This window comes from Apodemus sylvaticus, chromosome 21 (genome assembly GCF_947179515.1).
Source record: "Apodemus sylvaticus chromosome 21, mApoSyl1.1, whole genome shotgun sequence".
Lineage (NCBI taxonomy): Eukaryota > Metazoa > Chordata > Mammalia > Rodentia > Muridae > Apodemus > Apodemus sylvaticus.
The window spans coordinates 6,246,760-6,272,578 of record NC_067492.1 but is presented as its reverse complement, the minus strand read 5'-3'; the positions used below and the strand labels follow the sequence as shown (position 1 = coordinate 6,272,578).

At 50.6% G+C, this 25,819-nt stretch overlaps 1 protein-coding gene across 7 annotated transcripts; it reads left to right on the top strand.

Annotated features, from left to right (window-relative positions):
* Positions 1-1,202: 1,202 nt before the first annotated feature.
* On the top strand, positions 1,203-21,995 carry Dpep1 (dipeptidase 1). 7 transcript variants are annotated; one of them, XM_052167082.1, is made up of 12 exons: positions 8,240-8,652; positions 8,736-8,837; positions 14,931-15,095; positions 19,631-19,763; positions 19,946-20,078; positions 20,190-20,340; positions 20,510-20,579; positions 20,810-20,986; positions 21,065-21,149; positions 21,225-21,300; positions 21,442-21,577; positions 21,660-21,995. In XM_052167082.1, the coding sequence occupies exons 3-12, from the start codon at positions 14,992-14,994 to the stop codon at positions 21,825-21,827; spliced, it is 1,233 nt and encodes a 410-aa protein (XP_052023042.1). In that variant the 5' UTR covers positions 8,240-8,652; positions 8,736-8,837; positions 14,931-14,991; the 3' UTR covers positions 21,828-21,995. The 7 variants fall into 7 exon arrangements, with proteins under 7 accessions (XP_052023037.1, XP_052023038.1, XP_052023042.1 ...); XM_052167081.1 differs by having other exon boundaries at positions 14,883-15,095; XM_052167077.1 differs by lacking the exons at positions 8,240-8,652; positions 8,736-8,837 and adding an exon at positions 1,203-1,282 and having other exon boundaries at positions 14,883-15,095.
* Positions 21,996-25,819: the final 3,824 nt, after the last annotated feature.

The window sequence follows — 25,819 nt, the reverse complement described above, 5'->3', positions numbered from 1 at the left end:
GAGAAGCAGAAAGACAGATCAGTGTAGGTCATCGTGGCGGGATCCCCAGCTGAAGGCCTCAGAGCCTTCGTTGCAGAGGGAGGGAACCATGACAGCAAAACCTGGACCACTTTGCGTAACTTATACTTGTTCAAGGGTAAGTGAGCGGTGCTCCTGAATGCCGTGACCTTGGACAGATGCTATCACACTGCTTGACCGCTACCCCTCAGACAGAGTGGGCGTGTGAGGGGCGAGAGTTCTCTCAGGCAATGCATTTTGTGGCATCCCGTAATTAGAAACACCCCAAGTGCTGGGCGGTGGTGGCACATGCCTTTAATCCCAGCACTTGGGAGGCAGAGGCAGGCAGATTTCTGAGTTCGAGACCAGCCTGGTCTACAGAGTGAGCTCCAGGACAGCCAGGGCTACACAGAGAAACCCTGAAAAAACCAAATCCAAAAAAAAAAAAAAAAAAGAAAGAAAGAAAGAAAAAGAAATGCCCCAAGTGGGCCTGGCAAAGTGACACAAATTTTTAATCAATCAAGAGGCAGAGATGGAGTTGGGGTAGGGGGATCATAACAAGTTTGAGTCCAGCTGCGGTGGCAGAGTGAGAACTTGTCTCTGAAAACACAGGGAAAAAAAAAACAAGCAAAAATCCCAAAACAAAATCATAAGTGGATGGGCCCCTGAGAAGAGGCTCGTGGTCTCTCGGCCATCAGCTCCTCGATCATCCCAGCTGATGGTCTTCCACGGCACTGACGAAGAGTCTCTTTCCTCCTGGAGCAATAACAGACAGTCCCACGTTGAACACGGCCATGTTGGTTTCCGTGTGGATCTGCACACGGGGCTTAAGAACCCCCATAGGTACACTGTAGTTGCACAGCTAAAATGTTTACTGTGAAGACTGAGGAAGGTTTGACTGTCCTAATATGGCTCAGTGTCCCAGAACTAACTCCCGAAAGGTTCAACTGGCAGAACAGGTCCCAGCACTGTAGGAAGGAAATGCCCGGCCTTCTGAGAGAGGCTATCTCAAGGATGTTCACCTGAAGTGTGCAGGCCAACAGCTAAGGAGAGTGACTCCGCCTGGGGTGAGGACTGGCCTTCTAGTGCTTAAGCAGGGGACTGGAGAGTTCCTCAAGACTTTTCCTCTTACCCCTCCTCCTCAATAAAAGAGCACAGGGCGGAAGTAGCAGTGTTAGGAGAGGTCTGGGAGGAAAGGCAGGTGGTGGGGAGGAGCCTGCATCTGAGACCTGGGGAGCTGCAGAGACTAGGAGGGCCCTTCTGGGACAGACCTGTATATGCTGGGGTGAGTGGGTTAGGGTCAGAGGACCCGTGGGGATTAGAGAATATTGTCTGGAGGGAAGAGTCGTCCCTATCTGCAGGGCACCATTAGAGCCTAGAAACAGATGTTCAGAGAAGGGCTCTCCAGTGGTTCTAGCCGGTGGGAGAGCTGCGTCAGTGATGAGCTGTTGTGGTCTGGTTGTCTTTATATCAGCGAGCCTTCCACTCTGCCTTTGGCTCCAGCTCCTTCCCCCATGCCCTCTCAGCCTTTCGTGTCCCTTCATTGCTTTCCTTTAGACTCTCTAACTTGTCCCTTTGTTCCGCAAAGCTTTCCTGGAAACAGGGTGAGGGGCCGGTCAATCCTTGCTGCTGTTCCGGAATGTTCCGTACAATTATCTGTCCTCTTACCCAACTGCAGGCAGCCCCTCGTCCCACCACTTCAGCTTCCACGTGAGGAGATGTGTGTTGGATATAGGGGTGTTTGAGAGGAAGAGATGAAAACACTGTTAGCTTTAGCGGCGGTGGAACGGGGACTGTGGCGGTTCTCTCTGAGCTCGGAATGTTCTGTCTCCCTGGCAGCAGTAGACCTGACAATGGTGGCACAAGACAGCACCAGACACATTCAGGGAATGGTCTTGCGTGGTGTGAAGGCATGTCCTCTGCTGAGTCTTCTTTTGGTATTCTAAGCCTAATGCTTAGGACATGATGCTTGCAGTCATCTGGACTGGTTCCTGTCTAGACTGGGTCTCTGGGTACGTCTGTCTGGCCACCATCAAGCACCTGTCTTCTTCAGACATAGCTTGTTCAAGGTGGGTTTTAATGCCAGCACTCAGGAGGCAGAGGCAGAGGTAGGTAGATCTCTATTCATTTGAAGCCTGGCTGGTCTACATACAGGGCTCCAGGCCAGCCCGCAAAGGCCCATCCCAGCAGCAGCAACGAGAACTCTTTTAACAGTCATGTTTGCCCTGGACTAGCCAGGCGGTGGTGGCGCACGCCTGTAATCCCAGCACTTGGGAGGCAGAGGCAGGCAGATTTCTGAGTTTGAGGCCAGCCTGGTCTACAGAGTGAGTTCCAGGACAGCCAGGGCTACACAGAGAAATCCTGTCTCGAAAAAACAAAATAAAAAATTGCCCAGGACTAGGGCTGGAGCCGCAGTGTAGTGGGGTGTGTGTGTGTGTCTCGCCTGTTACAACCCTGAAAGAAGACTCAGTATGGTCACCTTTCAAGTCCTGGTCATTAATCATAGATCTGATTTTCTTTGTTTTGTTTTGTTCTGTTTTGTTTCGATTTTTGAGACAGAATCCCTCTGTGTAGCCCTGGCTGTACAGGAATTCACAAAGATTAGTGTAACTCTGCCTTCTTTTTTTTTTTTTTTTAATTTGGTTTTTTTGAAATAGGGTTTCTCTGTATAGCCCTGGCTGTCCTGGAACTCACTCTGTAGACCAGGCTGGCCTTGAACTCAGAAATCCGCCTGCCTCTGTCTTCCAGAGTGCTGGGATTACAGGCATGCGCCACCACCACCCGGCTTGCCTTCATTTTTTTAAAAAAGGTTTATTTATTGTATTTATGTGAGTACACTATAGCTGCTTTTAGACATACCAGAAGAGGGCATCAGATCCCATTACAGGTGGTTGTGAGTCACTGGGAAATGAACTTAGGACCTTTGGAAGAGTAGTCAGTGCTCTTAACTGCTGAGTCATCTCTCCAGCTCAACTCTGCTTTCAGAATGTTGACATTAGAAGTAGGCTACCATGTTCAGTTTTCAGATTTGCTCTTAAATCTTTTTTTAACCCCCAAGCAGCCATATTATCTTTTTCTTTGATCCTTCAATTACCTCTTTTCTTTAGATGTCAAAGAAAATTGGGTCTTGGGGCAGAACCTGCTGAGGCACCACAGCCAGGTGTAACAGAGAAACTACAGTGTGGACCAAGGCATCTTCCCTGGGAGGGGATGAATTACTGCCCTGAGATGGGAGGAGCTGACTTCTGAGATGGGAGGAGCTGACTTCTGAGATGGGAGGAGCTGACTTCTGAGATGGGAGGAGCTGACTTCTGAAATGGGAGGTGCCTTCTGAGATGGGAGGGGCTGACTTCTGAGATGGGAGGAGCTGACTTCTGAGATGGGAGGAGCTGACTTCTGAGATGGGAGGAGCTGACTTCTGAGATGGGAGGAGCTGACTTCAGGGATGGGAGGAGCTGCTGTCCATTGGTGTTGGGTACCTGTGGCTTGGGCTCCTAGGTAGAAAAGGCACCAGGACATTTCCCTAATATTCAAACACCACCTTATCATGCTTTCTCTGGGCCAGCTGAGTTCTCTTGTCTGTAAAGGAAGCAGCTCTCACTGAGGGATCTTGATAGAGGCCTAGGTCAGTGTCAACTCTGAGGGCTAAGGTCCAAGTAGGAGTTCCCTGAGGGCAGGTGAGCACAACAGAAAGAAGCTGACCTCAGTTCCCGCAGGGAAGCAAAAGCAGTAATGGTGGCCCTTCTAAGAGGTGGGTTTCCGGTTTGGCATGAGCTAGATGAAGAGGCATTAGAAGGAGTTAGGGCTTTTCCTACTGGAGCCCCTCCACCTCACGTAGTCCTGAGAGTTTCAAGGTCGGGAGAGCGGCCACGGTGGCCCAGGCGAGAGTTTAGAGCCAGAGCATGAGTGATGACTCCGCTCCCGTGGCCCTGTGCTTTCATCGCTTTGTTTACAGAGTTGGGCAAGAGGGCTAACAGCAGGACTTGCTCCCAGAGAGAAGGATGTGAGTTAAGAATTCGGGCCTTGGAGAGAGGGTGCCGTGGAACGTTGGGTTGGCGCCAAGCCCTTGGCTGTCCTGCCAAGTCCTCAGAGACTGTAAATGGAGCCCACCACAAGCAATTGGGAATAGTTTTCCTCGGTGACCGACTTGCCATTGTCCCCTGGTCAGACCATCAAGGAGAGCCAGAAGGGACCCCGCCCGCAGAGGGTGGTAGCCCAGGCCTCCTGGTGGATGCCCGTGCTGACAGGCACGGGTGCGGGGACACTGGCTGTGTGCCTGGGCCTGTCTCCTTGTCTGGAGTTCGGGGCTGACTGTAAGCAGCTCTGCAGGGCACTAGCCTGGGTGCCTGGCGTTACTCCCGAGTGTTCGCCAGTGTCTTAGTTAGGGTTTCCATTGCTGTGAGGAGACACTATGACTAAAGCAGTCACAAGCAAAGTTCTTTCAAAGAACAACCTTTGATTGGGGCTGCCTTACTGGTTCAGAGGTTCAGTCCATTATCGTCAAGGCGAGAGTATGACAAGTGTGGAGCTGGAGGAGCTGAAATTTCTACATCTTCATCGAAGGGAAGCCAGGAACAGACTGTTTTCAGGCAGCTAGGAGGAGGCTCTCAAAGCCCACCCCGCAGTGACACACTTCAGCCAACAAGGCCACACCCACTCCAACGAGGCCACACCCACTCCAACGAGGCCACACCTCCTAATAGTGCCATTCCCTGGGCCACACCTATCCAAACCACCACATCCAGCCTCAGGCTCTCAGCCAGGATGCTGAAGCCCAAGGAGCCACCGAATGCTGTGTCTCTTTCAACCTAGAGTTTCCTCCTCCCCAGTTCACTGTCTTGGATCTTACAGTCCACACGGGAGCCCCTCCTCCATTCTGCTCGGCCCTGACCCTGACTTTGTTTTCTGGCATGCAGCGTGGGAGGCTTCTGAGGTCATGATCAAGATTTACCAAGAGATTTGCTGATGAAGCACAGAGGTGTCAGCAGCTGGGACAACCCCACCCAGGGAGAAAGCTCAGGGCCAACTTCACCAGTGGTTCTTTAACAATCTGTCTCAGAATAACCAATAGGACTTCCCCCAGGGCGAGTCCTGACAAGGTGCGCAGGCCTTCAGACTCCCCGACAGACCCTGTATGTGCTCGGATGCCCCACTGCATAGCCGTGGGAAGCACCAGAATATCCTCACTTGAACTTGGTCTAGAAACTCAAAGTGGGGCTGGAGAGATGGCTCAGCTAGTTAAGAGCACTGGCTGCTCTTCCAGAGGTCCTGAGTTCAATTCCCAGCAACCACATGGTGGCTCACAACCATCTGGTAAAGAGATCTGATGCTCTCTTCCGGGGTGTCTGAAGACAGCAACAGTGTACTTACATACAATAATAAGTAAATCTTTTTAAAAAAACATACATAAGCCGGGCGGTGGTGGCACACACCTGTAATCCTAGCACTCGGGAGGCAGAGGCAGGCAGATTTCTGAGTTCGAGGCCAGCCTGGTTAGAGTGAGTTCCAGGACAGCCAGGGCTACACAGAGAAACCCTGTCTCGGGAAAAAAAAAAAAAAGCTGAAAATATGGTCAGAAATGGCCAGTAGGAGTAGCAGAGAGGCCATTCTGGAGACAAATCACTCTTGTCCCTTCAAAACCAACTGGAATTCTGGGCGTGGCTGTGGACCCCAGGCAAAGATGGAGGTCAAGTGTGGAAGCCCTGGAGGCAGGGTGGCCAAGCAGGCTTCGGAAAGATTGAGTCTGCGCTTCACTCTCTGACCCTTCATAATTCTCTCTTGGCTGGAACACGCCAGAAGGAGCAAATGAGACCTCCAAGGTCAGGGACGGTTCTGTAGGGGGAGGGGCACGCAGTAAGGGGGAGGAGCGGGCAGTAAAGGGGGGGGGCAGGCAGTAAGGGGGAGGAGCAAGTAGTGGGGGGAGGAGCAAGCAGTAAGGGGAGGAGCAAGCAGTAAGGGGAGGGACACGCAGTAAGGGGGAGGAGCAAGCAGCAGGGGGAGGAGCAAGCAGTAAGGGGGAGGAGCAAGCAGTAGGGGGAGGAGCAAGCAGTAAGGGGAGGAGCAAGCAGTAGGGGGAGGAGCAAACAGTAAGCCAGACCTGAGCAATCCACAGCTGCTGGATGCTGGGGAGGCCTAGGCAGGGTGAGGCAGTGCTGGGGCAGGCTGGACAAGGGAGGCCTGGATTGTCTTCTGGAGGAACGTTCAGGTAGATGCAAATGCCCTGTGGTCTTAAACACACCTGGGGAGTCACAAGGGTGGAGCAGAGAGGGGTGAGGTCAAGGCTGGGGTCATATGTCATGGAAGGTCTCCTAAGAGTCTTCTCTGTGCGGATGGGACTTCTGAGGGTTCTGATAGGGCCTTAAGCCAGGCTAAAAGATGGTACCAGCCAAACGGGTTGTGTTACACACCTCTAATCCCAGTACTTGAGAGGCAGAGGCAGAGGCAGGTGGACTTCTAGGTTGGAGGGCAGCTGGATCTACAGAGTGAGTTCCAGGACAGCCAGGGCTACACAGAGATTCCTTGTCTTGAAAAGATGTTGTGTGGGCCAAAGAGCTGGCTCAGTGGTTAAGTGCACTGACTGCTCTTCCGAAGGTCCTGAGTTCAAATCCCAGCACCCACATGGTGGCTCAAAACCAACCATATGAGATCTGATGCCCTCTTCTGGGGTGTCTGTACTTACATATAATAAATAAATAAATAAATAAACCTTTGGGCTGGAGCGAGCGGGGCAAGAGAGAGAAGAAAACTGTCTACTGTTCCCCACAAGAGTCATGATAGGGTGGGGTAGAAAAGGAACAGGGAGCAAGCTTCACACCCGGACTCCGGGGAATTGGCCTGGGAAAGGACAAGGAAGCCAAGCCTAAAGATGTGGATCCTAGCAGGTGGCAAGTCAGAGGGACAAGGCGGGGCTCAAGGACAGAGCCCAGCCCTCTTTCTTTTAGGGGTTTCCAAGCTCATGGGGGCGGAGAGGGGGGCAGGGAGGTTTCTGCCTCACACGCCACATGCCGCTAGGCTCCCTCAGCACATGACAGTTGCTCAGTTAACATGAACTCTTACCCTGCACACACTTCACACTTCTGTCCTAGAGGCTTGAGGCCTGTGGCTCCACAGTAGGAAGCTGTACTGTCTGTGGTGCTGAGGACAGACAAGGGGGCCACACCTGTGCCCAGGCAGTCACTCAAGCTAGGGGCTTTATACTGTATGTGCATCAGACTTGCTTGTAAGACACATCAAGGATGGGACTGGAGAGATGGCCCAGTGGTTAAGACCACCAGCTGCTCTTCCAAAGGTCCTGAGTTCAAATCCCAGCACCCACATGGCTCACAACCATCTGTAATGGGATCTGGTGCCCTCTTCTGGTGTGTCTGAAGACAGCTACAGTGTACTTACATATAATAAATAAATACATTTAAAAAAAAGATTCTGTGGAAGCAGAGAACAGGGTATCCCCAGTACTAAGACAGAAGGAAAGGCCGGATCAGCCTCCATGGAGGGGCACAATAGGAACACTCAGGGGCCTCTGCTGCTGCTCTGGCCCACCCCCTGGCCTGGCCGTGTAACAGCAGGTGGGTTGCTCTTTCCCAGAGCTTCAGTCAGTGCTCTTAACCGCTGAGCCATTTCTCCAGCTCTGGACAGACCTTGGGTTTTTTTGTTTTTTTTTTTTTTTTGGTTTTTTTTTTTTTTTTTTTTTGGTTTTTTGGTTTTTTGAAGACAGGGTTTCTCTGTGCAGCCCTGGCTGTCCTTGAACTCACTCTGTAAACCAGGCTGGCCTCGAACTCAGAAATCCGCCTGCCTCTGCCTCCTAAGTGCTGGGATCAAAGGAGAGCGCCACCACCGCCCAGCTCTGGACAGAATCTTAAAGCCACTGATCAGAGAAGGCCTGCCTCCAGCTCACAGAGAGGCACTGGACCCTCCCACAATTTCGAAAGGCCTGTAGTTCTGCCAGAGAACATTCCAATCTGAGGCTGCTGTTGTTTCTCCTTATGGTGAGGATGGAGAGAAATCAACCCTCCTCATTTGAACAAAGGATCCAGGGGCTCCCGGGGGTGGGTCTAACAGTGCTGGTTCATTCCTAGGGTGGGGAACTGGCTGTCCCAACTGGGAAGCACAGGACATTTTTACTTCAGTAATGAGGGAAGTGATAAGGGGGTCAGAGGATGGAAGAAAATATGTGACTGTAAATCCCAAGGCCACCTCAGGATCTTGAGGTTAGCAGAATGACCCCAAGAGCATACATACTTTAAGACCACAGGCCAGACTCCCCTTCTGGCTTCCTAACTCAGTTAGCCTGGTCAGTTAACTCGGTGCCCCTGCGCCATGACCTCTGAGGTGGAGAGCTCAGGTTACTGGCTGTGGCCCCAAAGGCCTATCATTCTCCAGACTTTTGACCCAGAGATCCGGACCTCACCGGATGCTCTGCGTTACTGAGGGTTTGCGTGCCTTTCGGAGACGAGGACCAGCTGACACGTGTGATGCATTAGCTCTGACTGCCCTCCTTGGCACTCTGTGGAGCCCCGGGGAGTTTCCCTTTTAAAGAGGTGGCCCTTCAAAGCTGGAGGACTCAGGAGCAGGCTGTCTGTCCGTCTTTCTGGGTTTCAGCCGCAGGACTGAAGCCATATTCGCACCCGTGACGTGACGTGACTGCGTGAGCTCCTGGTGAGTGTCGGGTGCTGGGAAGGAGCAGTGGGCGGAGGCCAAGCGGTAATGAGGGACAGAAAGCCCTTTCCATTTCTGGGTAGAAAACATCCTGTGAGCAGGAGAACCGTACAGATAGCCCACGAACAATGTCTACATGTGGAGGATGACGTCGCACAAGTCATTGAAGGGAGAGGCTCTGCCAGGTGAGAGCGGTCAGATAGATGATAAACATGGAGGGGCGGGCAGAGCACGAGTGTTACCTCTAGATGCCCAGCCTGGTGTGGGGGAGGTAAAGGTTTAGCTAAAAGCTCAACCTTTTTTAATGCAGCCAAGGTATGCACAGCTAGGGTGACACTGAGAAAGGCGGCCCCATGGGGCAGACAGCTAGGAGCTATATGAGACTCGTAGGCAGGGTGGGGGAGAGAGGAAGACATGGAGCTTGAGGATGGACTGGAGGTGACGGAGGGAAGGACTCCTCTTCAGGTGGCCTGCGATATCATATGGCATGACCCCTGAGGAGCTAGGCTTTGGGGACGGAGGTCAGGGTGAGGGTTTGGCTGTTGCTCCTGAAAGTCTAGTGGTCAGAGGGACCTCAGTGCAGATGTCAGCCTGGTGTACAGCTGGGAGACGGGCTGGTCTACTGAGCCACCAGCGATCCAGTGACATCCCCGGGGGGAAAGGCATAGGGACAGATGATGCACAAGTTACCATTCCACATACAGCCTCGCCGAAAATGACTTTGGGGGACCTAGGTTCGAGACCACACAAGTAGTCCTATGAAACTGAAGGCACCCAAGAGGCATGGAAGCGGGTGGTACTTGAGTGGCTGGGTACACCCACCCCTGGGCCACAGGTAAGTGTGGCAGGGGCCATCTGGAGAGTGTATGGCCTGACAGATGATGGGCCTATGTGGGCACATGTGTAGCTGTCTATAATTGTCTAGGCATCTGAGTATCTGCTTAATACATATGGAAAAGTCCACACATGTAATCAGAAGCATGGCCACCCGTTTGGGACTCTTTCTTTGGGTATGCCCAAGTGTTTCTGTCTGTGGTGATCTATGTGAAGGTGTGGGGCCTGGGCAGGTCTGTGTCTACATGGATCCTTCTGTACAGAGACTAACATTCAGACATGGACAGATATGTTTGTACATGTCTACTGAAGATGGTGTTCATGAGGGAGCATACGTGTAACATGTAGATTTACAAGCATGCACGTGGAATATGTTTGTGTTTTTACTGTGTGGGGGTGCCACCCGACCCGTGTGTTGAGATGTCTCTGGGTTTGGACATGCACTGTGACCTGTGTTTATAGAGGACATGAGATCATAGATCTGAGGTCTCTGTGCTGTGCTGCTGTGCAATTGTCTCTACTGCCCCACGGCTACCTGGTGATAGGACCAGAGTCAAGTTAGCCCATTTGGGTCTCGAGTTACAAGAGGCAGCTTAGAGGCAGCTTCCTAAGGCCCCCATCACAAGGAGGCTTGGCACAAGGGTCCGGCTAGTGACTCATTCTGAGGTCTTCTGTGCCAGGACTTGGTGACTCCAGGCCCATCAAGGCACCCAGTTCAATGCAGCACATTTTTAGGGGGTTGGATACGATTTACTGCTTGCCTTCCACGGCACCCTCTCTGACTCTGGGTGGGACTGAGGAACACAATTTAGGTAGCATATGTTTATTTTTACTGTGTTCTTTCTGCTTTTGGCAAGTAAGCATGTTTTCCTAATGAGTAACACCATCCTATACATAGAATAAAGGGATATGGTTCAAGGCCAACTGTTAGTTTGAAAGCAACACTTGAGGCCGGTGTTGGGTATGAATCTCTTGAGAAGCAATTACCAAAGCAGGCAGAAAGCAGTGTCTGAAACACACACACACACACACACACACACACTAATCAAATAAAAATGTAAAAGGAGGGCTGGAGAGATGACTCAGTGGTTAAGAACACTGCTGCTTTCCTGAAGGTCCTGAGTTCAAATCCCACAAACCATATGGTGGCTCACAACCATCCGTAATGAGATCTGATGCCCTCTTTTGGTGTCTGAAGACAGCTACAGTGTACTTACATATAATACATAAATAAGTCTTTTTTCATTTTTATTTATTTATTTATTTTTTGGATTTGGTTTTTTTGAGACAGGGTTTCTCTGTATAGCCCTGGCTGTCCTGGAGCTCACTCTGTAGATCAGGCTGGCCTCGAACTCAGAAATCCACCTGCCTTTGCCTCCCAGAGTGCTGGGATTACAGGCGTGCGCCACCACTGCCTGGCATAAGTCTTTTTTAAAAATGTAAAAAGAAAAACAACTGGTTGGCTCAATGAAGCAACCCGGCTTCTGGCCACGCTGTCTATACATCTGGCTGTTCGCTGGCCCCTCAGTGGGGCCACGTCAACATCACCTGGTGACAAGTGTGCTGCAAAGGGAGCACTATAGAGAGTGCTTGCAAAGGGAGCACTATAGAGAGTGCTTGCAAAGGAACTGTAGGGGGCTCCCTAACCCAGCAGAGATGTCAGATAGCTGCGGTTGGTGTTGGCTGGCAGTGGGATTCTGGAAACGCCCAGGATGAGATTCAAGAGAGACACGGAGGGATCAGAGAGAACTGTAACCTAGTCAAGGCAGGAAAAAACCACTGAGAGACACCCATGACAGAAATCTTCCAGAACCAGGATGGCTTTTCCCAACAGTGCTTCTGGTTTGCTTGGAGAACCCTGCTACTGGGGCAAGTTCCTTTTGTTGCCTGTCAGCCCTAGTTGAGTCCCACACAGCCCCGCCCTGCCCCGCCCACTTAGCTGCCGCTCCAGCCTTAAACATCAGGTAGAGGAGCAACAGGGATTGCTGGTCATGGGACGCCGTCAGTGCCGTCAGTGACGTGGAAAGTCTGGAAACCGGGAACCGGGGAAGCAGAGGCTGGAGGCCGCTCAGCAAACCAAAGGGAACAAAAGAAAACAGTGTTTGCCGCAGACGGGTGTGGCTTTCGCAAGCTGAGTGCCGAGGGGAACAAGAAGCCAGTCTTAGGAAGTTGAATATATAACTTCTGAAATAAAACATGAAGACAAAGAGAGGAAGCCACCCAGGGACACAGAAAAAGAAAACACACACACAAATACACAAATGCATCCATGCATACTCACACACACACACACACACACAAATAAATAAATAAACAAACAAACAAGAACATACGTATGATGTATGTATGACAATGTCCATAAAATGGGAAGCCAGCAATGTACCTCAACTGGCAGTCTTTTCTAGCATGCTCGACCCTCTAGGGCTCTGTTCTCCTTCCACATGTAACCAGGTGTGTCCACACCAGGCAGTAGGAGGCCATCAGATCATAAGTTCAAGGTCACACTCAGCTAGTAAGTTGGAGGATGTGTGAGACCCTGCCTTAAAAAAAAAAAGAACTCAATGTCAAACATGCCATTCACTGAGAAATCACAGAACTGTCACCAGGAGGAGGCCATACTCCCCGGAAAAGAGAAAAAAACATGCCATCTGTAAAGAACTGGGATAATAAAATATTATGATTTTATTATTATTATTTATATTCCGGCTGACCCAATGTCGTTCCTGTCTACGGCTTAAGTGAGACAGACTTTGGAGCCTTCAAGTTCACGGGGCAATGATTTACAACCCAGAACTGCACATCCAGCAAACTGCTGGCCTCGTGCGAACACTGAACAGACATAAAGCAGGCTTGCAAAGCTCAGAAATGCGGCCCCTGCACGCCCACGGCCAGAGGATGTTGTGAGGACTTGTTCTAATTGAGTATGAGACTGAGCCAACAAGGAGGAACAGTTAAAGCACGGATAATAAGTGGAAGCTGTAGGCTCCAAGCTGGCAGCCAGGGATCCTGGAGGAGGCAGAACCAGAGAGGGCCTGGGAGAGAGGAGGCTGTAGTATCTGGAGGCTGAAAGACTCCAGAGTGTGATAGCGCCACCCAGTGGGGGAACCTGGCACAACACAGCTTTCATCTTTTTGTTTTTGTTTTTTTTTTAAGATTTATTTATTATTATATATGAGTACACTGTAGCTGTCTTCAGACACCAGAAGAGGGCATCAGATCCCATTACAGATGGTTGTGAACCACCATGTGGTTGCTGGGATTTGAACTCAGGACCTTTGGAAGGGCAGTCAGTGCTCTTAACCTCTGAGCCATCTCTCTAGGTTTTAAAGACAAGGTTTTACTCTGCAGCCTAGGCTAGCCTCAAATGTACTACTCTCCTGCCTCAGCCTCCCAAGTGCAGGATTACAGAAGTCATGTGGATGAGCAAGATAAGGTCTAGTTTGATGAAACCTACGTCAAAAGGCTCAGGTCTGAATCCCTGCTCAGTGGTTCTCAGCTGTGGGCCGTGACCCCTAGGTGGGTCAAACGACCCTTTCACGCGGGTCACATATCAAATATCCTACATATCAGGTATGTACATTATGATTCATAACAGTAGCAAAATTACAGTTTATGACATAGCAATTAAAATAGTTTTATGGTTGGGGGGGTCACCACAGCATGAGGAACTGTATTTAAAGGGTCGCAGTGTTAGGAAGGTTGGCTTTTCCTACCAAAAATAAAGGTGACACAAGGACTTCTCAATTTCAGAGAAGATGAGCTGAGAATTGTGAGCAGCTCATAACATCCAGATTGACCTACCCACAGTTGATGAAGCGGGATTCGAACCTGAGAGTTCCCAGGCATACTGTTCTGCTTTTGTGTTTTCTGCATCTGAAATAGAACTGTAGCCTGACACATTCTAGGCAAGCACTGAGACATTGAGCGCCAGTCCCCAGCTCCCTTGGGGCTTTCCAACCAATACAGAGATGACAGCAGACATTTTAAAAATAGTTTTTAAAGATCCAAGCTGGGTGTGATGGTGTCCTTATACAATCCTGACACTTGGGTCCCAGGGGTAGGAGTTCAAGGCCAAGAGTTCAAGAGTTCAAGGCCAAGCTGGGCTGGGCTGGTGCACACCTTTGATCCCAAGCACTCAAGAGGCAGAGGCAGGCAGATCCCTGAGTTCAAGGCCAGCCTGATGAACAACGTAAGTTCCACGACTACACTGAGAAATCCTGTCCCCCCCCCCCAAAAAAAAATATATATATATATATTGCAAACAAGCATAATAAATACTGCAAGAGAAAATATAGGAAGAGGGAACAAATGAACCCAGAGTGTGCTGCTCCTAAAGGGATGTTATGGAGCATGATTTAGGCACTAAGGATTCTGGGAGGGACACAGAGTTACATTAAGGCTGCTAAGCAAGGAGAGAAAGTGCTACCAAAAGAGCAACAAAGAAAGAATTGTTATTTCTAATTGTAGGGCTTGAGGAAGAAAACTAATTTGAAAGCTGTGGTAGTGAAAGCAGCACGGTGTGGTGGGCACGCCTGTAAGCTCAGCTCTTAGGGTTGGGGGGGCAGCGAAGGCAACAGGATCCAATCCAGCCTGGGTTACAAGTTCTTTCCTGTACTCCTCCCCCACCCAACAGCCTTAAAACACAGACACAGTTGCTTTGCAAACCCAGGGAATGTGACAGCTGACAGAGTAGACCAGGAGGCCTCTGTGACCCTCTTGTCTGCAACAAGGGGTCACAGGGCTAAATGTATATGGTCACCTGACCCAGATACCACAGAGGTACAAGGACAGTGGCTCTTTCTGGGACTCGGGATTCTTGGGGCCTCTTTGCCAGGCCCAGTGGGAGCTGGGAAGATGACATATATGTGGCTCTTCCCCAATGGTGAGGTTTGCTGATGGCTGCTACCTCACCCAGTCTCCCAAACAATCAATGACTTGCTCTCAGCAGGAGGGAGAATCAGGCTCAGGGGCTCATGCACCTGCCAAGGAATTATACCTGACTATGACCTTTCTTCTCAGGGTCAGGAGGAAAGAGAGGCCTTGGTGCCTGGAGGTGGGTAGGTACCAGGATGTTGTAATTCTGGCCTGTCAGAATTTAGGCACTTACAGTGAGCTGGACCCCAAAGGGCAGGTCTTCATAAAGGTACCAAGCCTCCAGGGGCAGATGTGCCCGCAAGCCAGATGATAGGCAAACTGCCCTGCGCTAGCCCCTTCTGAGTCTGTCTCGGGGTTTTCTTTCTGAGCTTCTATCTAGCTGATATAGCAACGCCCAGTAAGGGGTCATGATGTTATCCTGAAAGGGAATGGAATAGTTACTCATTGAACACTGGAAGTTATAAACAGGACTCACAGGCTTAATTACCTGGACCAAAGGCCTCTGTCCTTTCTCCTGACAGGCACGGCAGTTCCATCGGGCTCTGTACATTTTTTCCCTCTGTGCGTAGGCCAGCGCGGAGGTGCCAAGACAGCCGTGGAAGCAGATCCCTGGGGACTTGGGGACTTGAAATGTTGGTCATCTGGTGGCTCTGGTCTCTGCTGACCATCTGTGCTTCCGACACATTCCGGGAGCAGGCAGAGAACATCATGAGAACCACACCGGTCATTGACGGGTGAGTGACTACCTATCAAGATGCCCCTGTGGGGCCTTTCCCCCACCCCTCCCACCTCCCCTCCCCCACGAACCATGCCTTTTGTCTTCTGGCCTCAGTTCTCAGTGGAGTGTATTAGGACCTACACACTTTCAGCAAAAGAGGGCGTAAGAGGGACAGGAAAGGAGGTAGCATCCTGGCACCCAAATCCCAGGGCTCGTGAAGCTCAGAGTTTGGCTGCTGCGTCTGGGGGATTCTGAGTTTCCCCACTCCAGTCATATGTCTGAGGGAGGGGTCTAAGGACCCTCCCTGGAGGTGAAGGTGGCTTTACCCCAGGAAGTTCCTTCCCCTCCCCCCCCCCCCAGACAGGGTTTCTCTGTGTAGCCCTGGCTGTCCTGGAACTCACTCTGTAGACCAGACTGGCCTCGAACTCAGAAATCCGCCTGCCTCTGCCTCCCAGAGTGCTGGGATTACAGGCGTGGCCACCACCACCTGGCCAGGAAGTTCCTCTTGAGCATCCTTCAGGTTCTCTCCCATCTTGTGCCCAGCCCAGAGCCAAATGTCCCAGCGCCTCTCTTGTTTCTTCGTGAAAGTCACACAGTGGGAGTGTGGTATATGTCCATCCCAAAGTGTCCGCTCCCTCTGATACCTGAAGGATCAGCTCCTTACCACCCAGCAGCTGCAGCCGGATCATTCTGCGGCTAGCTGTCACTTCTGCCTACCCAGCCCCGTTGGGTCATTCCTTTGATGGATCTCCCACCAGCACCCTTGATCCCCGGGGCATCCAGACTCTAGAACCGCAGTTAGACCCAGCAGAAATGGCTTTGCTCCTTTGGGAGACAGGAATCCCATTTTGTCTCCCCATGGAGAGAGGGGGGTGGGCTCCTGAGGTATCCAGGGCCCCTTTCAAGTGTTCCACCCCTCCCCGGCGCCTATGGTGAGGATGAGTTTCATAGTCAGGTTGTGAGTGTCCTCGACTAAAGATTAAAGTCCCTTTCCTGGAAGCTGCCGAGCCCTGCCACAGAGCGCTGGCAAGGCTGCCCTGGCTAGCCCAAACCCATTCATTTATCCAGTCAGGAAGCTGTGCCAGGTGCAAGGGTGGGTGGGGCCAGAGAGGGAGGATGTTTGGCCCATTCCCTGGCCTTCTTCTGGGAGTGGCATTCACATTTGCTGAGGGATGGATTGAGCTCCAGCCTTAAGGAGGGGCACATTGCCTGAGCTTTCCAAAGGAGCTTCCTGGATTGACTGACTGGCTTTGGAATAGCCGTTACTGGGAGTGGGTGGGGTCAAGGTGAAGGGGAGCTGATGGGTGTCAGGTGACCTAGGACATGGATGCAACAGACCTGAGTCAATTATCTCGTGATGCTGGGTGTCCTTGCTTCCACTTGTAACCCCACAACTTGGGAGGTTAAAGGGCTACTAAAGGCTTGAGGCCGACCTGGATCTCAAAATGACCTTGTGTTCCTTCTAGGGTAACAGAAAGGTCCTGTCTAAAAATACAGCTGGGCAGTGGTGGTGCATGCCTTTAATCTCTGCATTTGGGAGGCTGAGGCAGGTGAATTTCTGAGTTCCAGGCCAACCTGATCTACAGAGTGAGTTCCAGGACAGCCAGGGCTACACAGAGAAACCCTGTCTCAAAAAACAACAACAACAAAAAACAAAAACAAAAACAAAAAAAGCCAAAAAAACCCCAATATATCTGTATCTATATCTATCTATCTATATAGAGATAGAAAGGTAGAGATAGATAGATATAGATACATATAGATAGATATAACTATAGATATAGATATAGATATAGATAGATAGATAGATAGATAGATAGATAGATAGATACAAACAACTCCAAGCATAGTGGCACATGCCTTTAATCCCAGCACTTGAGAAGCTGAGGCAGGTGGATCTCTGTGAGTTTGAAGCTAGCCTGGTCTACATAGTGAGTTTCAAGACAGTTAGAGACACATAGTGAGATAAAAGCAAACAAACAAACAAACAACCCCAGAAAACCAGAAACACGAAGCAGGGGCTGGACACAGGGCTCAGTGCTTAAGAGTGGTTGGACCAGGGCTGGTTCTTCTCTTTTTGTTTTTTGTTTTTTTTTCCAAGACAAGATTTCTCAGTGTAGCCCTGGCTGTTCTGGAACTCACTCTTAGACTAGGCTGGCCTCAAACTCACAGATATCCACCTGCCTCTGCCTCCTGAGTGCTAGGATTAAAGGTGTTCACTACTACTGCCCAAATTGGGGTTCAGTTCTTTTAAAAAAAAAAAAATTATTATTATATCTAAGTACACCATAGATGTCTTCAGACAGCTACCAGCAGAGGGCGTCAGATCTCATTATGGATGGTTGTGAGCCACCATGTGGTTCTGGAATTTGAACTCAGGACTTTCAGAAGAATAAATAGTCAGTGCTCTTAACTGCTGAGCCATCTTTTCAGCCCAGGGTTCAGTTCTTAATATCCACATAGCAGCTTACAGCAATCTATAAATTCAGTTCCAAGGAATCCAGTGCTGCCTTCTTGTCTCTGTGGCCAAAAGGCACACATGTAGTACACATACATACTTACATACATACACACATATGTATAAGAAAAAAGTAAAACATACACATAAGGGCTGGAGAGATGGTTCAGCAGTTAAGAGCACTGTCTGCTTTTCTGAAGGTCCTGAGTTCAAATCCCAGCAACCACATGGTGGTTCATAATCATCTGTAACGAGATCTGACGTCCTCTTCTGGAGTGTCTGAACACAGCTACAGTGTACTTAGATATAATAATTAAAATTAATTAATTATTTAATATAAATATTAAATAATAATATTTAAATAAATCTTTTAAAAGTCACACACACACAAAATTAAATTAATAAATCTAAAAAACCCCACACAAACAAAGAGGCTGGGCAGGGTGACATGAGCCTGTAATCTCAGCATGTGGAAGGCACAGGCTGGCAGATCACAGCAAATTTAGGGCCAGTTTGGGCTAAATGGAGAGTTTTAGGCCACCCAGAGCTGCATAGTAAGACCCTGTCTCAAAAGAAGCCAACCCTAAAAACAAACAAACAAACAATCAAGTAAACTATGTGTTTCATAGGGACATTTAGGAAAGGGATTGTGTGCCTCAGTGGGGCTCTGTGATACTGCCTTCTGTCTTAGTGAGGGTTTTACTGTGAACAGAGGCCATGACCAAGGCAACGCTTATAAGAACATCTAATTGGAGCAGGCTCACAGGTTCTGAGGTTCTTCCATTATCATCAAGGCAGGAGCATGGCAGCATCCAGGCAGGCGTGGTGCAGGAGGGGCTGAGAGTTCTACAGCTTCTTCTGAAGGCTGCTAGTGGAAAACCAGCAGGCAGCTAGAAGGAGGGCTTTATAGCCAACACCCACAGTGACACACCCACTCCAACAGGGACACACCCACTCCAACAGTGTCACACCTCCTGATAGTGCCACTCCCTGGGCCAAGTTTATATAAACCATTACACCTAGTGACACATAGCTGTCCTGTTTTTGTAGAAGTTAGCAACAAGTATAAAATCACCTAACGATGCATTTTGGTGGGCAGATCCAAATGACTACATTAACAGTAACTTATTTACCTTAATAATGCACTCTCCAGGGAAGATACCCCATGGCATAGATAAGGAAACTCAGGTGTAGCAAAAGGGAACTGGGATTAGAGATGGAAAGTGGGTAATGGGGCCAAAGCCTGAGCTTGGAAAGGGAGTGGGTTTCTGCTCACCTTACAGGGCCCTCGAGGCCCCACTTAACACAACTGCAGCCACCAGACCGGTGAGTACCTGTGGGTGCCTCCTCAGCAGTCTTGGGCATGCAAATCAGCAGAGTGCGATCACAGGCAAGCTTTCTGCCGCGCCTGAGCCTATCTATTCTATCGTCTTAGAGCACACCTACCCGGCTGCTCCTAGAGTGTCTGCTGGAGTCTCATGACAAGTCAGTCTGCAGAAGCACAGGCAGAGGTGATTTAAAATAAAAAGATAAAGCCCTCCTGCTAGCTACTAGCTCGGGGCTAGCTCCTGGTATTCTCCTTCTGCCAGAAAAGCACTGGCTCCCTTGGGGCTTCTCAGAACTCAAAGGATCAAAGCCCTTAGGAGTCAGAGGGGAACTGTCCAGAGGTGAGCACAGATCTGCTGTAGGAGTAGACACAGAAGAGGCTGAGACTTCAGAAGGGTGGGAGCCTAGCTACTCCCTACAGGCCGTGGCTTTCCCTTCAAACCAAACTTAGACTTTGAACTGAAAAATGTCATATTCCTATAGGGTACCTGCAAGGATTCCCTGTCTCAGGAAGGACCTGCCCTTTCCTCCCCTTGGCGATGGAGTGGGGCATAGGAAGGCATACCTAGCCATAGCTCATGGCCACTTGGACTGGGGTGCAGTTAGGAATTTTAGCTGTGTGCAGGTGTGTTCACGTTAGACGTAGTCCACCTCTGAGGCCTGCACGGAGAAGGGCAGCCTGTAATCCAGCTGGTTGAGAGGCCTACAGGCCCAAGCAGACTTCCTAATCTACCTCAGACCCCTCCTTGTTCCCGCCCTGCCCCTAGGCACAACGATTTGCCTTGGCAACTGCTGACGTTGTTCAATAACCAGCTGCAGAAGCCAGAGGCCAACCTGAGCACGCTCCTCGAGACACACACCAACATCCCCAAGCTGAAGGCCGGCTTTGTGGGAGGCCAGGTACATCCTCTCGTCTCCCATTGGCTGTGCACTGGGACTGGTTAGGTATGGCCTGCCTTAGAGAAGCATGCCTCATGGACCCCAGGGATTACAGGAGGGCAAGAGAGCCGGCCCATGTGTACACTGGGGTAGGCTGGAACATCAGTGGTCCGGGCTGTCAGCTCTTCCCCTTGACCCCCCAGTTCTGGTCCGCATACATGCCCTGTGACACCCAAAACAAAGATGCCGTGAAAAGGATACTGGAACAGATCGATGTCATACACCGCATGTGCCAACTCTATCCTGAGACCTTCATGTGTGTCACCAATAGTTCAGGTAGTGCCCCACCAAGGCCCTGATGTCCCCCTGCCAGACCTGGTCTTTAGTAGAGGGTGGGACTTTGAAGCCTGAAGGTCCAGTGCCAACCCTCTGCTCTGTTTTCTGTAGACATCCTACAGGCTTTCGAGAAGGGGAAAGTGGCCAGTCTGATCGGTGTGGAGGGTGGTCACTTAATCGACAGCAGCCTCGCTGTCCTGCGGACACTCTACCATCTGGGCATGCGGTACCTGACCCTCACCCACAACTGCAACACGCCCTGGTAAGGAGTCCCTGTGAAAAACCTGTGAAAGGGTCAGGAAAGGAAACTGGTGACCTCTGTTATGCCCAGAACCCTGGCCTCCCTGAGCTCCAGACCAGGCTCCATTATCCGGGCTGAGGACGGGCTGAGACTACTGCCCTGTTCCCTAGACGTGTGTCTCTCTCTTCAGGGCGGACAACTGGCTAGTGGACAGAGGAGATGACGAAGCTGAGAGCCAAGGACTGTCACCCTTTGGGAAGGTGAGGGCAGAGTGTCGCACCTCAGTGGACTCTGGTCTCCTTCTCAGTTGCAGGGAGCTAACAATGCTTGCTTCCAGGGGGTCTGCTAGAACCCCTGAGCATCCACAATGCAGAGTCCTGGGTACCCCACAACTTCCAGCCACTTAATAACACCTAGTGCTGCGTTTCCCATGCTTCAAGTTCAGAATGTCTGCCAAGTGTCCACTCAATACTCTCCCCTGCCCCCCCAGCGTGTGCTGACTGAGATGAACCGTCTGGGTGTCATGATCGACTTGTCCCACGTGGCTGTGGCTACCATGAAGGACGCTTTGCAGCATTCCAAGGCACCGGTCATCTTCAGCCACTCCTCTGCCTACAGCGTGTGTCCAAGCAGGCGGAATGTACCTGACGACGTGCTGCAGCTGGTGGTAAGCAATCGAGAAGGGAAGGGGACCCCCTTGCCTCCTGGGGGGGGGGCTCTCTAACTTTCACCCCTCTCTGAGCAGAGGAACACAAGCAGTCTGGTGATGGTGAACTTCTACAGCGAGTTTGTGTCCTGTTCAGACAGTGCCACCTTGTCCCAAGTGGCCGGTAAGTGGGTAGGACCACGCAGTGGCCAAGTGAGGGACGGCCTTGCTTAGGACTCACACCTGCTACTCCCTACAGACCACCTGGACCACATCAAGAAGGTGGCAGGACCTGGGGCTGTGGGCCTTGGAGGAGATTATGATGGTGTTACCAGGTAAGTCATGGTAACATCATGTTCTATGATGGAGTTATGATCCCATTTCTGTGTCCTGAGTACAGTGTAGGACATTTGCTGCTCTTCGGGTCTTCATGTACCCAGAGACTGCAAAGCCTGGTCCTCTTGGTCTTGGCCTAGGCTTCCTGTGGGGCTGGAGGATGTTTCCAAGTACCCAGACCTGATAGCAGAGCTTCTCAGGAGGAACTGGACGGAGACCGAGGTCAGAGGTGTGCTATCTGACAACCTGTTGCGGGTCTTCTCTGCCGTGGAACAGGTGAGGAGCGCAGTCATCTGGGTTTCCTGTCCTCCCCCCTCCACCCACACGGCAGGCTGCCTAACTCGGGGTCTGTCTCCAGATAAGCAACAGCATGCAAGCCCCTGAGGAAGAGCCGATCTCCCTGAGTGAGCTGGGCGGCTCCTGCAGGACATACTATGGCTACTCACAGGCCCCCAGCATACACCTGCAGACAGGGGCCCTGGCAGCCTCTCTGGCGTCTCTGCTCTTCAGTCTGCATCTTCTGTGACACCGCGAGGACCAGAACCTCCTCCAGTGCTCTCTGAGCTCAGGGAAGACTGGACAAGCCCAGAGAACCTGTTGTTCATGCAAAACCACACCCTTTCCTGAATAAGCAGCCAGCTTACCTGGGGACAGCTCGAGACACAGGCATGCAATAAACGCAATGAGCCTTTAAGTGCTGAGTATATGCTGTATCTCAGCCTGGGAGGTTCTTCTGAGTGTCCTGAGAACAGGACATGGGAGCACCTGAGTTCTTGGAGGGGAGGACTAGAAGGGACTCAGAGCTCTGCAGAGGGTCTCACATGAGCACTGGCTAGCTGGAAAAAATCATGGCCATGTTCCAGTGGCAACCTTCTCCTCACTGTGCTTGTGCCACGTGCACGTGAACCCCTCCCCCCACATGTACGTACACACATGTACGTGCACACAGCCCCAAACATAGACATGCAGATGCACATATATATCGTACACGGGCACATGTACTCTGACACATACCACAGGAGAGTCACACATGTCTGGGTTCTGTAGTGCTGGGAAGGGACACAGGTCATCTGCATCTGGTCCAGCCTTGGAGGGTGGGATCCAGATTGGATTGGTGCCTGGACTCACAGGGCTATCTCAGGTAGCTAACAACAGGTCTTTCCAGATTCCCAGGGTAGAGTTTAACTCCAGTGTGTTCCCTAGCATGGTTGTTAGTGTGAAGCAGGGCACCAAGACTTCTGACGAGGACATTCAAGGATGAATCTTCTGAATAAACTTGTAAGGGATGGCGTTCACCTGAATGGTCAATGACCCCTTTGTGGTTCATGCCTCTGAGTTACTCCTCATGGACATGGGAAAGCATTCCTTTGTTGAGAGCCTGCCCCTAGGTACCCCACAAAGGGTGCAGAGTATATATGTCCCTTTCAGATCTGCCTTCCCTGAAAGAAAAGTGGCTAGAGGATAGCCATAGCCTGTAGGGCTGACCACTCCCATGGGGCTGACCACACCCATGGGGTTGACCACTCCCATGGGGCTGACCACACCCATGGGGTTGACCATTCCCATGGGCTGACCACTCCCATGGGGCTGGCCACTCCCATGGGGCTGGCCACACCCATGGGGCTGACCACTCCCATGGGGCTGACCACATCCATGGGGCTGACCACAGGGACATCCCTACCTGGCTTTAATTTTTTGACACAGGCTCTGATGTACCCCAGGTGATCCTCCAATTCACTATGTGACCACAGATGATCTTCATCTTCTGATCTTCCTGCCCTAACCTCCAAATGCTGCCATTACAGGTATAGACTGCCTCCCTTGGTTTAACTGGTGCTGAGGGCCAAACCTAGCACACACTCCCAAGGGGCTGACCACACCCATGGGGTTGACCACTCCCATGGGGCTGACCACACCCATGGGGTTGACCACTCCCATGGTCTGACCACTCCCATGGGGCGGGCCACACGTGTGCTAGGCGAGCATGCTGCCACCTGATGCCAGTCCCAGGCTGGCTTGGAGAGTCCCAGGCAACCAAGGAATCAAAGGACAGGGGCCTGCGTACCCCCAGGTCTGTGGGTATTAGCACAGAACAAGGCTCAGTCCTATCCTGTGTCTGTCACAACACAGTCCACTAAGTATCCTTCTTAGTCTGGGGTAAATAGGAACACCCTCTGACTGTTTAGTATGGATTTATAAGGGAAAAACGCTCAGGAAAGGTTTCTGTGCCCATTGTCTGGCCAAGGCAGTGGGAAAGGTCCCTCTGGTGTGTTTCCAGGGTACTACACCCCATTTTGCCAACTGGGAAGTAAAGAGGCAGAAGCCCTAAAACAACCCTAAGCCCCTAGTTCTCAGGGGCTGAGGTGAGAACCCTGAGACTGACATCAGCTCAGGCTATATAGCAAGGCCTTGTCTTGATGCCAGATTGGGAGGACTTTGAATTCACAGCCAGCCTGGGCTTCATAGCAAGACCCTGTCTCAAGATTTCCAGTTGCCTAACATAATTTTTTGTTGTTGTTGAGTCAGGGTTTCATGTAACTAAGGGTGGCCCCCAACTTGCTATGCAGCCAAGGATGACCTTGGATTCCTGATAACTTGGTAAAATCACGATAGCACCCACTGAGATAACACGTCTTGTCTGAAGAGTCCGTGGTACTTGATGAAGCTCTGTTCACGTATCCCCTTTGTCCTAAGTTGGGTCACCATCTTTCTTTTTATTTTAAAATGGTGGGGCTGGCCATGGTGGGGCACACATTTTATTCCAGCACTCGGGAGGTGGAGGCAGGCAGATCTCTGTGAGTTGAGGTCAGACAGCTAGGGCTATATAGAGAGACCAGATTGCAAAACAAAAACTGTGCATATGTACGTGTGTGTGTGTGTGTAATCTTGGGTACAATCACAGAGGACAACATTTGAGACTTGGTTCTCTCCTCCTATCTCAGGCTGTGTCAATTCAGGTCAGCATGGTTAGTAACAAGCTTTTACCTACCCACCGACCATCTTCACATCCTACCTTTCCTTCTGAAAACATCCAGGCCTCACCAGGGGACCAGAGCAAGGATTCTGCGAAAGGTTTCACACAGATAGGGGAGACGCTAGAACGCACCCCACACAGATGCAGGTTCTAATCTTGGCGAATAGGGAGACAATCTGGATTTCTGTCTAGCACAGATGAATCAGGCAGCCCTTTGAGCTCTGAGGGCCGCAGGGGAGGCCACTGGAAGGCTTCTGAGGCAAGGCTCTAAGTGAGGCCGACCTTCCTGGAAGGTTAGGCTATTTCAGGCCAAAGAGATCAAGTGTGTGGGAAGAGTTGCCCACAATGCGAATGGACCTACCAGAACTACACAGCTACCTTGAGCATTATAAACACACACACACACATATACACAGAATCTGTTAACTGGATATAGTAAGTTTGTCCCTGACCACTCCCCGGAGGCCTTGAACTTGCTAGGCAAGTGTGCTCTACCACTGAGCTAAACTACCCCAAACCCCAGTACAAAGCAAAGCAGAGGAGTCCAACCTCCAGTGTAGCAGATAAACAGGAGAGGTAGAGGTGAAAGCTAGTTTTTACATTGGAAGACAGTAAATAAACAAGATGCACGTGGCACCCACATATAACCTGAACCCCTTAGCGACTAAGACAGAGACCAAAGTGGGAGGAGGACTACATGGTGACATCTCCTCATTCTGAAATTCTTTGAGGACTAGTTTTTGTGTATGGGTATTTTGCCTCTGTATGTCTGTGAACCATGTGTGCCTAGAGCCCACAAAGGTCGGCAGAGTGGAGTCACAGATGGTTATATGATGCTGGAAATTGAACCCAGATCTTCTGGAGGAGCAGCTACTGCTCTTAACTGCTGAGCCACCTCTCTCCACCCTGAGATCTCTTTATAAAAAAAAATAAAAAATAAAAATAAAGCAGCAGAAAATGGTGGCTCATTCCTGCAGTCCTGTATCCCAGCATCAGGGAGCAAGTTTGTGGCCAGTCAGATAACTCTGCTTCCTAAATCAGCATGACTATTTAGCAAGGCCTTGTCTAAAAAAAGAAAGAAAAAGAAAAACAAAAAAGAAGTAAAAAGAAAGAAAAAAGTTTCAAATAGTTGGGTCTGTGATACCAGTAGGCAGATCAGATCTCTAGGATTTCAAGTTCAACTCACTATAGTAAGGTCCAGGACAGCCAGAACTACATACAGAGACCCTGTTTCAAAAAATACTTTTAAGCTGGCAGTGGTGGTGCATACTTTTAAGATGTATTTGTTTTATGTATATGAGCACACTTTTAATCCCAGCACCCAGGAGGCAGTCAGGTGGATCTCTGTTGAGTTTGAGGCCAGCCTGGTCTTCAGGGTGAATTCCAGGATAGCCAGAGCTACACCAAGAAACCCTGTCTCAAAAACGGTAACAAAAAAGGTACAAGGAAGGAAGATGGTGGCTAGGCTGACCCTTACAGTGCTAATATATGGTCCTAATATCATCAGAGGGCAGTCATGCATTTGGTGAGCTAGTTACCTTTTT